General features: G+C 41.1%; 1 protein-coding gene across 5 annotated transcripts in view; it reads left to right on the plus strand.

The window, feature by feature from the left end:
* adgrl2a (adhesion G protein-coupled receptor L2a) overlaps positions 1–12,825 on the plus strand; it is a 95,404-nt gene that overhangs the window by 57,685 nt on the left and 24,894 nt on the right. For all 5 annotated transcript variants that reach the window (XM_030726719.1, XM_030726720.1, XM_030726722.1 and 2 more), the window contains one exon: positions 561–1,361. In XM_030726719.1, the coding sequence (XP_030582579.1) occupies positions 561–1,361 (801 nt within the window). The remainder of the gene's footprint in view (positions 1–560; positions 1,362–12,825) is intronic.

A 12,825-nucleotide genomic window follows, 5' to 3' on the forward strand; every position in this document is an offset into this window, starting at 1 on the left:
TTATTTTTTTATTTTAATGATTGTGATATTTGCACCACTTCGTAATGACAAGCCTCTCAGGTATATACCATAGAATAGGTGGTGTAACTGAGACATCTAAGTATACACATTTTGCAGACTCCGCTGACTCCTGCTCTGTCATAACCTCTCCCGTCTGTTGCCAAGTGACTTTAGTTGGCTGCATATTTTTATTTACAGGACCAATTGTTATGTTAAGTTTTGTTTATGTTATGTTTCCCCTCATTTGTGTTTTACTCAACAGTTAATGTCTATGAGGCCAGCCTTCTTTTTGTTTCAAACTACTATATATTTAAACATTATGCTTAATAACTTTCCTATTTCTTTGTATATTTCTTTCTATGCACAAAACGTCCTTATATTGGCTATAGATGTTAGTTGTGTTTTGGCCACTCATTGATATGTGTTTGTCCCCACTCTTATTGGACAACCTGTAAAACAAAATGAAGAAATTAGCTATTAAATTGGTTATTTAATTTTATGTTTGTTTTTTTCACATTTTAACCTTTCTGTTTCTCATTCTACTCTTTCTCCATTACTAGTTTTTCTTTGTCCCGGGACACTGAAAGCTGTCGGTGAACCTTCCTTTCTATTTGAAGCGGAGCAGCAAGCTGGCGCCTGGTGCAAAGACCCACTGCAAGCCGGCGACAAAATTTACTTCATGCCTTGGACTCCCTATCGAACAGACACTCTAATTGAGTATTCCTCCTTGGATGACTTTCAAAATGCCCGTCAAACCATCACCTACAAGCTGCCTCACCGGGTGGATGGGACTGGATTTGTGGTCTATGATGGGGCCGTGTTTTTCAACAAGGAGCGTACCCGCAACATTGTGAAGTTTGACCTGCGGACTCGAATCAAAAGTGGTGAGGCGATCATCAACAATGCCAACTACCACGACACGTCACCCTACAAGTGGGGAGGAAAAACAGACATTGACCTGGCAGTGGATGAGAACGGGTTGTGGGTGATTTATGCCACAGAGCAGAACAATGGTATGATGGTGATCAGCCAGCTGAACCCCTACACGCTACGATTTGAAGCTACCTGGGACACAGCCTATGATAAGCGCTCAGCCTCCAATGCCTTCATGGTTTGTGGAGTACTGTATGTGGTCCGGTCCACCTATGAAGACAATGAAAGTGAGGTCAGCAAGAGCCTGATTGATTATATTTACAATACCAAGCAGAACCGTGGGGAATACGTTGATATCCACTTTCCCAACCAGTACCAGTACATCGCAGCTGTGGATTATAACCCGCGAGATAACCAGCTCTATGTGTGGAATAACTTTTACATCCTGAGATACAACTTGGAGTTTGGCCCGCCTGATCCGGCACATGGTAAGAAACAGTAATAATAATAATAATTTCTCCTGCAGACAATAGTTTCAGTTGCATTGCTGAGATGGTGATTTTAGTTGCTGTCAAGTGCACTTTTATATTCCTCTGCTATCCCCATCTGTGCATCAAGTGTCACAGTTGACTGATTTTTAATTTAGAATCTAATATGTGCTAGATATGTTATGGGAAGCTTTGGAGTGTAGGAAAGCATTGAAGTGAGCGGGGCTCTGTGGTAAACAACACCTCGAAGCCAGTTACCATATCATAAGGGATCAGTATCTTGGGGATTTGGGAGGTTTACCATCCGGGCGTTCCCTGAGTCCCTGGTGCTAAGGCTCCAGGGACCCCTGCTAGCATATTCTTTTTTTTTTTTTTTTTTTCTCAGAGTGAGTAAGACAGGAAGAGAGAGAGAGATACTCTCACCTCTGGAAACATACATGCCTGGACAGGTGCAAAGTCTGGCCTGGGGCAAGGTTAGATAATTCCCCCAGTGATGCTGAAACTTGAAATCTCTGTTGGCCATTAAAAAGTGAAAAAAAAGAGAGAAAAAAAACACTTCACTCTTCATTTTCCGGTCTATAGCAGGAGTGTAAGGATTCAAGGTTCTCTGTAAGACAGTAAGAAATGGCAGGCACAAAAGAGAAGGATCAATCATCCAGGGTCACATCGACAGCATATGTTTTTAATTTAGCTGTCAAGAGCTGAGCGGTGACTAGCCTAGGCTTGCAATAGTCCTTAGACTGAGAATATAATAACAGTAATTATCTTAATCCCCTCCACACCCAGAATCCTAAGTCCACGTAATGCTCAGCGTAGTCAGTGATGAGCCACAGAGGTCAAGCAACTTTTTCACAGATTATCCAAGAGCTCAGTATTTATTAATGTGTTCGCTCGTCCACTTTGGTAGTGATAGGACAAGGGCTAGAGCTGCTAGATTGGGTTCAGCCAGTGGAACTGCATCAGTCTAGCCAGACTAAAGCAAACTTGAAGTAAAATGCACAGGGTTCATTAACAAAAATATAAGATTTCAAACTTTTCTTTTCCACCTGTGAAAATACATTCTTTGTACTCGTGAAGAAATGGACAGCCACTGTATAAGTGCCCATGTTACTTTTTCTTCTATCTTATGAAAATCAATTGGTGCATGGTTTTCATGCCAGTAAACTGACCAGTAAACTGACTTTGAAGCAGTCAACAATATCTTTTCAGATTAACTGATATGGATTCCTGGAATAAGATGTTTATAAACACACTGCACACTCAATCAACTTTTTCCTTTGTTAAATGGACACTGATTATTTTGGGGCAAAATCAGGGGCTATAAAAGGATCTGCCCCCAAAAAAGACCACACTCCAGTGGTCTGAGTGTCTTAAATCACGCTATGCCAGTTTGTTTATTCACACAGATACCTCTCAAGCATCAAAAGGGGCCCATTTCACTTCCTGTCTAGGATGTTAAGAAATATACGGTCTCTGACATCCTGTATTTCCCTCTCCTTAGGGTTTCCTTATTCTCTCATCTGTATTTTAATGTCTACAAGGACTCTGTTCTCTCCTCTTGACAAATGAGACATGAGCCTGGCCCTGTTGCTGACTAATGTATGTTGAGTTACAGTCGATGAGAGCAAGGGAGAATGGTCCAGGATGATCATCAAGATGTCAATAAACTTGTCCTCCCACATGGCTGATGTTGACACATAAATGATGGCAATTTTTTCTGGCTGTCACGGGACGCCCTCTCTTTGATATCTTTATGCTTGTTTCAGTGCCTGCATCACTGGGCACTGAAACAAACTATCAGAATGCTTTTGTGGTGTTAAAAGTTGAAACTATGTGTTTTGAGCAGTGCCAAAAAAAAAAAGGAAACTAAAAATAAAAGAACCATCAAATTGTCTCATGCACGGGTAGAAGCCTAGACCACATGCACATGCAGTAAAGGACTGTTTGTACAACAGAGCTGAGCTAATTAAATCCATAACTGTAACTGGCTTGAACATGCAAATTCTGCTGTTGATTGCTGAAGGGGTTTGGCTCATTATAAATCAAAGAAACAATCCAAAGAGATACACTGTATTGCCAAAAGTTTTCACTTGTCTGCCTTCACACGCACATGAACTGGAGTGACATCCCATCCTTAATCCATTTGGTTTAATGTGATTTTGACCCACCCTTTGCAGCTATAACGGCTTCAACTCTTGTGAGGAGGCTTTTCCCAAGCTTTAGGAGTGTGTTTATGGGATGTTGGACAAGAAGGCGTGGCTCACAGTCTCTGCTCTAATTCATCCCAAAGGTGTACTATGGGGTTGGCCAGTCAAGTTCTTCCACACCAAACTCGTTCATCCATGTCTTTATGGAAGGGGCCATTCCCTACAGTACCTGTTCCCACAAAGTTGGGAGCATAAAATTGTCCAAAATGTCTTGACATGCTTAAGCATTAAGAGTACATTTTTCACTGGAACTAAGGGGCCAAGGCCAACTCCTGAAAAGCAACCCCACACCATAATCCCCCCCTCCATCAAACTTTACACTTGGCTCAATGCAGTCAGACAAGTACCGCTCTCCTGGCAGCCAACAAACCCAGACTCATCCATCAGATTGCCAGATGGAGAAGCATGATTTGTCACTCCAGAGGACATGTCTCCACTGCTCTAGAGTCCACTGGTGGCATGCTTTACACCACTGCATCTGATGCTTTGCATTGTATTTGGTAATATAAGGCTTGGATGCAACTGCTTGGCCATAGAAACCCATTCCATAAATCTCTCAACGCATTGTTCTTGAGTTAATCTGAAGACCACATGAAGTTCCGTAGCATGAGCTCTGCTCACCATGTGTCCCGGCATCCACTAACCCTGCTCTGTGATTTTTCACCGAGCCCCTGAGAGCGACCCATTCTTTCACAAATCTTTGTAGAAGCAGTCTGCATGCCTAGGTGCTTGATTTTATGGAAGTGATTGGAACGCCTGAATTCAATTATTTGGATGGGTGAGTGAACACTTTTGGCAACATAGTGTATCAACAGCCATACCATAAATAGTTATTTACTTTTAACAAGAGTGTGTAAACAGCAAAACAATAGTTCTACTTGAATCAGTATGTGCTGCGCAGTGTTTTAGTCCTAAGAATCTAACAGGTAAAATGGTTCCAATCTTTCAGTCTTTCTAGGGCTGTGTTGCACTTTTGATTTTATTTTTTTATTTTTTTTAAAAAAAGGATGTGCTGGTTTAAAATTTTCCTTTATAGATTTTTATTTTTATAAGGCATTTCAGAGATTAAACAGAGGCTCGTAGAACTGGTAGGAGCTAGACCAAAACTTTGCTTTTACTGCACTTTCTGCTCTTTTTTTCCCTTGTATTTCTCAAGTGCACAAACAACTCAGTCACTTGATTCGATCCGTCATGGAATGCTAAACATCAAAGTGATGCTGAGACCTTGTGCGACAGACAGTTGGGTTCTTGTCAAGTCCAATAGCATTGCTCATGTAGAGACAAGATCATCTCTTGTAGGATTATGGGGAAGTGGATGGGGTCAGATTCAACAAGCAGCTCCACTGGAAGTGGACATTAAATGGGTCAGTAAGTCCCTCTCTTGGCTTTGACCAACAGCACTATAATCCACTCATTTAACCATGGCTCCATGCATGTTACCCTTTTTGCATATAGGAGCCCAAACAAAAGGCACATTCCTTTGTTGCATTTTTTAAAGTGAGATGATTACATTGATTTGAATGAGGTATTCTCAAAGAAAACTCATTATGCACCAATTTCTATTGAGAATGCATTCATGCTGAGCTCTGTGGCCTCAAACCACCGAGTAAGCATATCAAAAGCTTTTTATACCCGAAGTGGGCAAAAACAGGCTCTGACATTTCCAGGATGGGACACAGGTGAGCCTTGGAACCTTTTTATTTTATCCCGTGCTGTAAAATCACTACTGTATAAAAGCCCCCAGTGCTGCAGTTAACACCCACGCAAATCAAAACCACCTTTTTAATTGTTCAAATGTCAATACATTTGCATACAGTTTCAATCTTTGCTGCACACTCAAATTATACATTTGCAAGTAGGGATCGTAAGAAAGAAAATGACCCAATTTGTTTAAAATGATAAGGTACGGCTCGCTGACACGAGTTGCCAATTAGCTTACAAAAGTCTGCATGTGGTCAAAACAATGCCCTGTAGTTTGTGTGTTATGAAAGTGCTTTACAGTGCAAAAATGTTCAGCTGTTAACAAATGCTTGTGACTCATATGCATTAGCAGTCACCCTAGAGAGCTTACCTCTTATAGTCTGATAAATATACAGCTCTCTAATAAGCAGCACTATGATTTATTTCTGTCTTCTGTGGCACTTACATGGAGGTCAACTTGTGCGTGGCAACATTTAGAGAGAAAACAAGAAGAGGGGAAAAAAAAAAAGATGGTCACTCAACATCATCATTAAGTTTTCACAGCCGTCTAAGCTCCTCCGCTAAGATGCAGTATGTGTGTCAACCGTTAGTCGACGTGTATGTGTCACTGAGTTTGAATTTGTTCTTTATTTTTAAGGTATTGCCATCGCTGATTTGCTGGCTTGGTTAAGGAGGTGCTAACTCCAAGTGTTAGTAATAATTAAAATGTCTTTTTTTAAATTATTGTTATCAGGTTGTGGATTTGGGGACTGAGGTTGTTTTTGGTAAAATGGTAGAAACTTCTATCTTGACTGACTTGCTCGTCTGTGGTACAGGATCGTGGTTCAGGATGTGTTAAAAGTTTGTTTGCCTTGACAACAATCACAAGTGGACACAGTGATGTGAGTGGGGAAGGTATTTATATGGAAAATAACCCTTTCTGTTCTTCAATAACTACGGCTTGTTTTCTGTCTGTTTCCCTCATATTATTATTTTTCAGACCCCCCCCCCCCTTTTTTTTTTTGTTATTTGCAGACTCCCATTTTCCTGGTTGGTGTTCAGTTGAATCAACCTACCTTTAACCCTGACAACCAAATCCACATATCTGTCCTAAAGCATGCATCATGTTTTTGACATCCGTGAATATGTGAGGGTCACCTTGGGTTAGAGTAATGCCAGTTTTGTCATCAGTGAAAGCGAGGCTACATGCAGACATTGGCGTGCCTTCAAATTTGTTGTCACGGGCTTGTCTGTGCAGATTACAAGCATGCGTCCTCCCAGAAGACTATTTTAATAAGAACAACTACTCATCCGTGGTGTCCACAGCTGTCCGTATTCGCGTCTGCAAGCAAGCGTAATCACGGCGTAACATTAACCACCAATCACATCAGAGCCTTGTTTCCGCTTCGCCCTCCAGCTGATCCAAACTACCAGCAGCCATTTTTTTTTTTTCTTTTAAGTCTCCCTCCTCCAGGAATGTACATGAGCAGCGCCTTAGATCCACGTCTTCACCCACAGGCATCTGTTTGACTTCTCTCCTGAAGTCAGGCTAATGCCTAAGTCAGACTGCTCAAATAATGCCTAGTGAGAGCAGAGCACACTAAATGACTGGATTTGAGCAAATCCTTAGCTCTGCCTCATGGGAAACTGCATACACACAACAGGGCAAAAATGGCCGTCGTAACATGAAGATCAGGGTACACATGCTGACTAATGCCCCAAAAGAAGAGTTTTTGTTTTTGTTTGTTTTTTAAGGATCAATGTTTTAATTATTTCTCTTTTAAAAAAAAAAATGCAATTTTGTATTTCCCATCGATTTTCAGTTTCATTTTCTATTGATAAATTCCTGAGTCTTTATAAGTAACTATTCACCTCTGTCAGGGTGACTTTAATTCTGACCACACAAGCCCAGCCAGCCAAGACTCAGCCAAATGAAACACCTCACTGCACAATCTGCAACAAGTCTGTATAAAATCCCCCTGAGCGAGCTGACCGCTTGGAAGGCCCATTTCTTGGTTCCAAGTAGGAACAAGTTAATTCAGCAAGTTTCATATTTTCTTGAGCAGCTTAAATATGTCCCTAAATCTCATATTTTTCTGCCCGGGCACCTGATATTTTTAACTTTGTTAGGTAAATGTCTCCTTTGTTGCTTTTAGAATACAAAACTAATATCTTCCTGTTTCAGTTCTTCATTCCTCCCCTGTATCTATTTTTGTTTTTTAACACCATTTAGTTATTCTGTCTACATCGTGACACCGCTGTTCCCCATTTGTGGTTACGATATAGGAGTGAATTTAACTAGGCTGATAAAAAAGGGAAATTCCACAATGGGGATTTAGAGTATTATTCACGCGTCTCAGATATTACTTTGTGGGATAATGCCTAACCATCCAGTATCTGGTGGTAATAAAGGCTATTGCACATCAGGTTAGGAGATCACCTGTTTCCTCTGAAATATGATCATGATCCTTGCTGTTACTCCAGCGCTGAGCAGTGGCTACTGGATAAAGAATACCATTTCACTACTTATACCAAAACACCACAATATAATTTTCTCCTATAGTACTGACCTGCTAGTTATAAGTTCTCTTGGAATGCCTTACATGCTGATGTTATACTACTCTACACAACATAGCCAAATAATCTCCACTGACAGCATACAAGATGCGGGCAATAGCAAACCCGGGGTTATGATTTAGAATGTCACAAAGAGTTGTTTTACATAAAGGGGAGGGGGATGATTATAGTTACACTGAGTCCTATAGCCAAGGGGATCCGCAGTCTCTTGTTTGATTACAGTCAGACTGTGAAACAAGACGTATTAAAAGAATTATTACTCAGACATCACAATGGTCCCCCATCACTCCCTGACACATGCCTTTGAGGAGATTTATTTCACACGGGCATGATTATTGTGTCTATGGGAGTCTGTGTTGCTCTAATCTGTGGGTTTGCATGGACTTTTGTGTTTTTTTGCAGCTCCGTGCTCGCAGATGCACACATAACCGCTCAGATGCGCGTCTTTGTGCACTTGTGCACGTGCACATGACTGTCCCCAAAATAGACACCCTCTCCTGTGCACAGTGTTACATATCAGTCTGTCTGGCACACTTTGAGTTAATGCTTGAAATTTGAGGCACGTACAGTTCAGAAAGCTGCAAGGAAAAAAAAAAAAAACAGGCGGTAGTCAGGCAGCTGCTAAGTCTGTTCTCTATACTTAGGTGTCATTTTGTGTGTGAGAGTGTATATGTTTGTATAAATCTGTATATATGTCTGTGCTTGCTTGAGTGAGTGTGTGTGTTGCCTCCAATGCTGCTGTGTAAAACAGAAACACTGGAGACAACAGAAAATAACATAATCCAGCTATTAGGTTTTGTTCCCTAAGACATAGATGTGTACTGTACACACCTCACAAGGACATGACTCATGGGAAATTATATGAATTTTCACTCGCCTTTCTTAATATTTACTGCTGATACACAAGCAATCATACGCTGTGTTCCCTCCACAGCTACAAATGCAGCGTAGAGTGAAAGACGTGTAATCCAATTTCCTTTGTGTATTATTGTTATTATTGGTAGATATCAAAATGCATCACAAACATATTATAAATCATCACGCTATTTCATACTCAAGAACAACTCTATTTCCATATGAACTTAGATGCAAGGCTGTATCCAGAGAGGCTTGAGTGCATGTTTGAAACAGAGATGTATTAGCACAGAGAATTATTTACAGTTTTTCTCACACTTCGACGCCTTATTTCAATTGGTCTATGCTCAGCGTTGAATGACTTTAAAGCTGATGGTTTATTCGTCGGTCCCCTTCCCAAAAGCTTAGCACAGCCCTCGTTTGACAGAAACAGACTTGGAACTGTTTGAGGTTTCATGGGCTTGTTAACGTTTCCTCTTTCACTAGTGTGTGATTACCACAAGCCTTTTCCTTTAACACACAGGTTTTTTTGTCTTTTTTTTTTTTTTTTTGCAAAAAAATGGTACAGTAGGTACAAACGGTACAATAAATCTCTTAAGCAGCTTCACTTCCCATCATGTGATTATTCCATGACAAAGCAGGGGGACAGAGGAGGTGATAAGTGAGATCTAATAATTATTTTAGCTTTTTATGTGGCAAATTAGCTGAAACGAATGCTAAACGTGTGCTCTCTTACCACTTTCCCTTCTCTCACAAGATAAATAGCACCTGATAATGTGTATGAAACATTACCCTGATGAACAACCATGCGGTGCCTACTGAAAGTGAAGCCATTAAACATAATATAAAAGACACACATGCTGTTGGTTTTCATTTGTCACCTTGGTATGAATACTGAGTCCTGGTAAAGTCTCATCTGGGCACTGTGTGTGTGCGTGTTCTTATGCATATCCTTTGCTCTGGCTCAAAACTTGACGTGCCATGCTCCTCTCCTGGATTCCCATCTTATTGTCTGTCATCAATCCCAGGCCTGTAACCCCTGTGGTAATAACCGAACCAGCAAGATACATTCAAGTGCAACAATGTGTGGGTGTTGAATCTCACAAAGAGGTTATGAATAAGTCTGCCCTGACTAGTGGCAGTGCTTTGGAGAATATCACTCCATGCACTCACACTATATGACAGCTAATTGAAGCTTCCCCTTGGGCTGAGTGCAGCACAGACATAATAATCAAGGATCCTGTCCTGGTTTCACTATATAGCCCAAACGTGGGATTTGGTTCTTTTGTCATAATCAAAGGAACATTGCACAGGGAAAGTTCAGGAGCGTCGAGGCATGTGTTGCCACAGTGGAAAAACAGAAATATTTGTTTAATGTTCTGAATCTGAAAAAGGTACGGAAAGGGCTGCTACAGCACCACCAACAGATCGATAACATCCCTCACTCTACTCCATTCACTCTACTTAAAAACATATCTACTAAGACATCTCTGTGAAGATGTGACTACCTGAGAAGAGTGTCCATTGGAATGCTTATGGGTTAATTCCTCCCAGCTTTCACTGGATTATATTAAACTAGTCTATGGCATAAAGGTAATAAGATTATTGTGTTTCGAGTAGGATTATGGGATGGCAAGCTATGTACACGGGAACAGCAGTGGTCAGAGAGGCTGCATTGTTTATGAACGAATCTCTGTGGGAAGTATAGCCTACATTCACATTAGCCTCATTTTCACACTGGAAAGCGGATTAGCTTGCATCATAAACATGACATGAAACCTCCAAACTGGATTAATTGAGCTGTTTTAAATAATGTGTTCTCTTCATAGTATTCCTCATTACTGAAGCTCTTTAAAGTACAGCTATGATGGTGTCCACTCAGATCAGCTTTTTTATTTATTTTTTTTTTGTAGTTAGCCAAGTCTTTTCCTTATCTAGTGCCAGCATTTTTTTTAAAATCCACCCCACAACCCTTTCCCTAAGCCACAGGGCTGTCCCTCTCAAATGGAAACCTCTTAGTTCTAGCTCTGTATTACCAGAGTCTAACATTAATTATTTTCCCAGCTTTGCTGTTGACAGCAGGCACCATCAAAGAATAAAAAGATTGTGCGTTTTTTGTTGTTGTTGTTGTTGTTGTTTTTTTTTAACTAGCACATAAACCTCAACATCACAGCATTTTTTAAACACAAGTAGTCCTGTTGAATGAGAGTATAGACAAGATACAGTTGTTAGTTGACATGCAAAAGGAATGTACTTGGATTACAGCAGATGCCTCTTTGATTTATTGGCTGTAGTGGTGAGCCCTTTATCTCGAATCACGCTGCCGAACAGCAATTCATTTTCATTTTATTTCTGTCTAGATTCTAAACCTCCCACCCACAGAGACTGGGATTTTAGCCTTATCATCTTTCATACTTTGGAAATGAGAAACCCATAAAGGGCCCCACCGTTTCTTGGGAGTCTTCTGGAAGTTTGCCAAGCAACTCTGACCCAGACGTTGATGAAGAAACAACCATAATAATTTAAACACTGCGTTGACACACATGCGTTTCCTTTGGATAGACCCACAACATTACATGCCATGACTTGTAAAGAGAAATTTGCAAAACTTTTTTTTTTTTTTTTCTTTTAGTGACTATTGCTTTCACATCTCTGAGTCTTCTCAGTGAGTCTTGAAAAAACAAGGGCTATAGCAATAAAAGGGTATTTGTGCAGAATAGAGACAGACATTTCTCCCAGCCAGCTAAATGCTGGTGCTGAAAGGACACTAAGCACAGGTTGTCTCTCAACTGCTGTGACAGGCTGTGCAGCCAAGAATTTCACTGTGTTGAGTAAAAAGGATACAGGTAGGGGAGAAGGGACAAGAGAGGGGGATGCTGAGGTGAAGCCAGCCAGCCAGCTAAATCTGCCTTCAGCTCAGTGTCAAAACAGCCAGTCAGCTGTGTACACCTTCATGTCACCTGCTTGTGCGTGTGTGTTTGTGTGTACAATATGTAGTCCTATAGCCCCCAACAGGAGGGAGCACAGAGAGTCGTCTCCTCTGGTCAATAGAGCCTAATTCACCACAGGTGGCAGCCAGCCTCAAAGGCGATTTCCCTTCAGCTCAACTGTGTTGAAGCCTGTGATCCACACGGTGGGGCCCATGGTGGTATTAGAATTGGTGGGGGTGTGTATGTGTGTTCTGTGTGTGCGCGTGTTTGGGGAGGGGGGGGGGGTACATATAGAGATGTTGTTACCAGAAGACAGAAAGTGTCTTCTTCTTGTCCAATTTGACCCCATTGTTAGTGAATTTTCATACCATTGCCCGCTATGCGTGCCTCTGTTTTTCAGCACCAAGCACTCCCTGCGTCGCTTGTCTTACCTCCTACCTCTGACTCCCTCCTCGTTCTCACTTTCTGTCTTGTCTCCCTTTCGTCTGATTTCACAAGGTGTTGCACCACTGACAACAACTGTGCTCAACTCCAGCAGCGCACCAGTACCTCTTCACATTTTCTGCATGCTCTATAGGTAGCCTAATGGAGGAAATCAAAGTACTCACATGCGATTAGATTCAGTGTGCACATTGCATTCCATTCAGAGCTCCTTTGATTGATGCAGCTTTTCCCATTAAATTCAACCAACAAATATTTTCTGAGGGGGTTATGCTTTCTTTTTGCACTTGCAGATTTATATCAAATAGTCAATGTTTATCAACATTTCATCTATAAAGCTCCCTCATGTTCAACTTTTATGAAATGTAATTACACTGTTACTCTCACTCCTCTAGTGTATCACATGAAAAATGTCTTCATAGTTTTTCCTTAGTGGCTCATGTTAAATGTAAGGAGTGCACTATTTTTCTCCTTTTCTGCGACTGAAACATATTGTTTTTGCCCGGGGCATTGGAAGAGTTACTGCACACCTGTTTTATCAGAGTATGAGTTGTAGGGAGAAACAAGTGTAAAAATGAATGTTCTGGCACCGTGGCTGCACATACAGGTTCTGTGTTGCTCTAGTGAAATTTAATCAGCCATGCCACAAAATCTTCCAGGCAAGAATGATTGCCAGGCAGGAGGATGTTACTGTAATTATTGTCTTGTTCGCTTCAGACTGAGTGCCTTGGATAAGCCATAGTCAACGGGAAAGCAAATGCGCTTGTTGCACAA

The sequence above is a fragment of the Archocentrus centrarchus genome, chromosome 4 (assembly GCF_007364275.1).
Source record: "Archocentrus centrarchus isolate MPI-CPG fArcCen1 chromosome 4, fArcCen1, whole genome shotgun sequence".
Taxonomy (NCBI): Eukaryota; Metazoa; Chordata; class Actinopteri; order Cichliformes; family Cichlidae; genus Archocentrus; species Archocentrus centrarchus.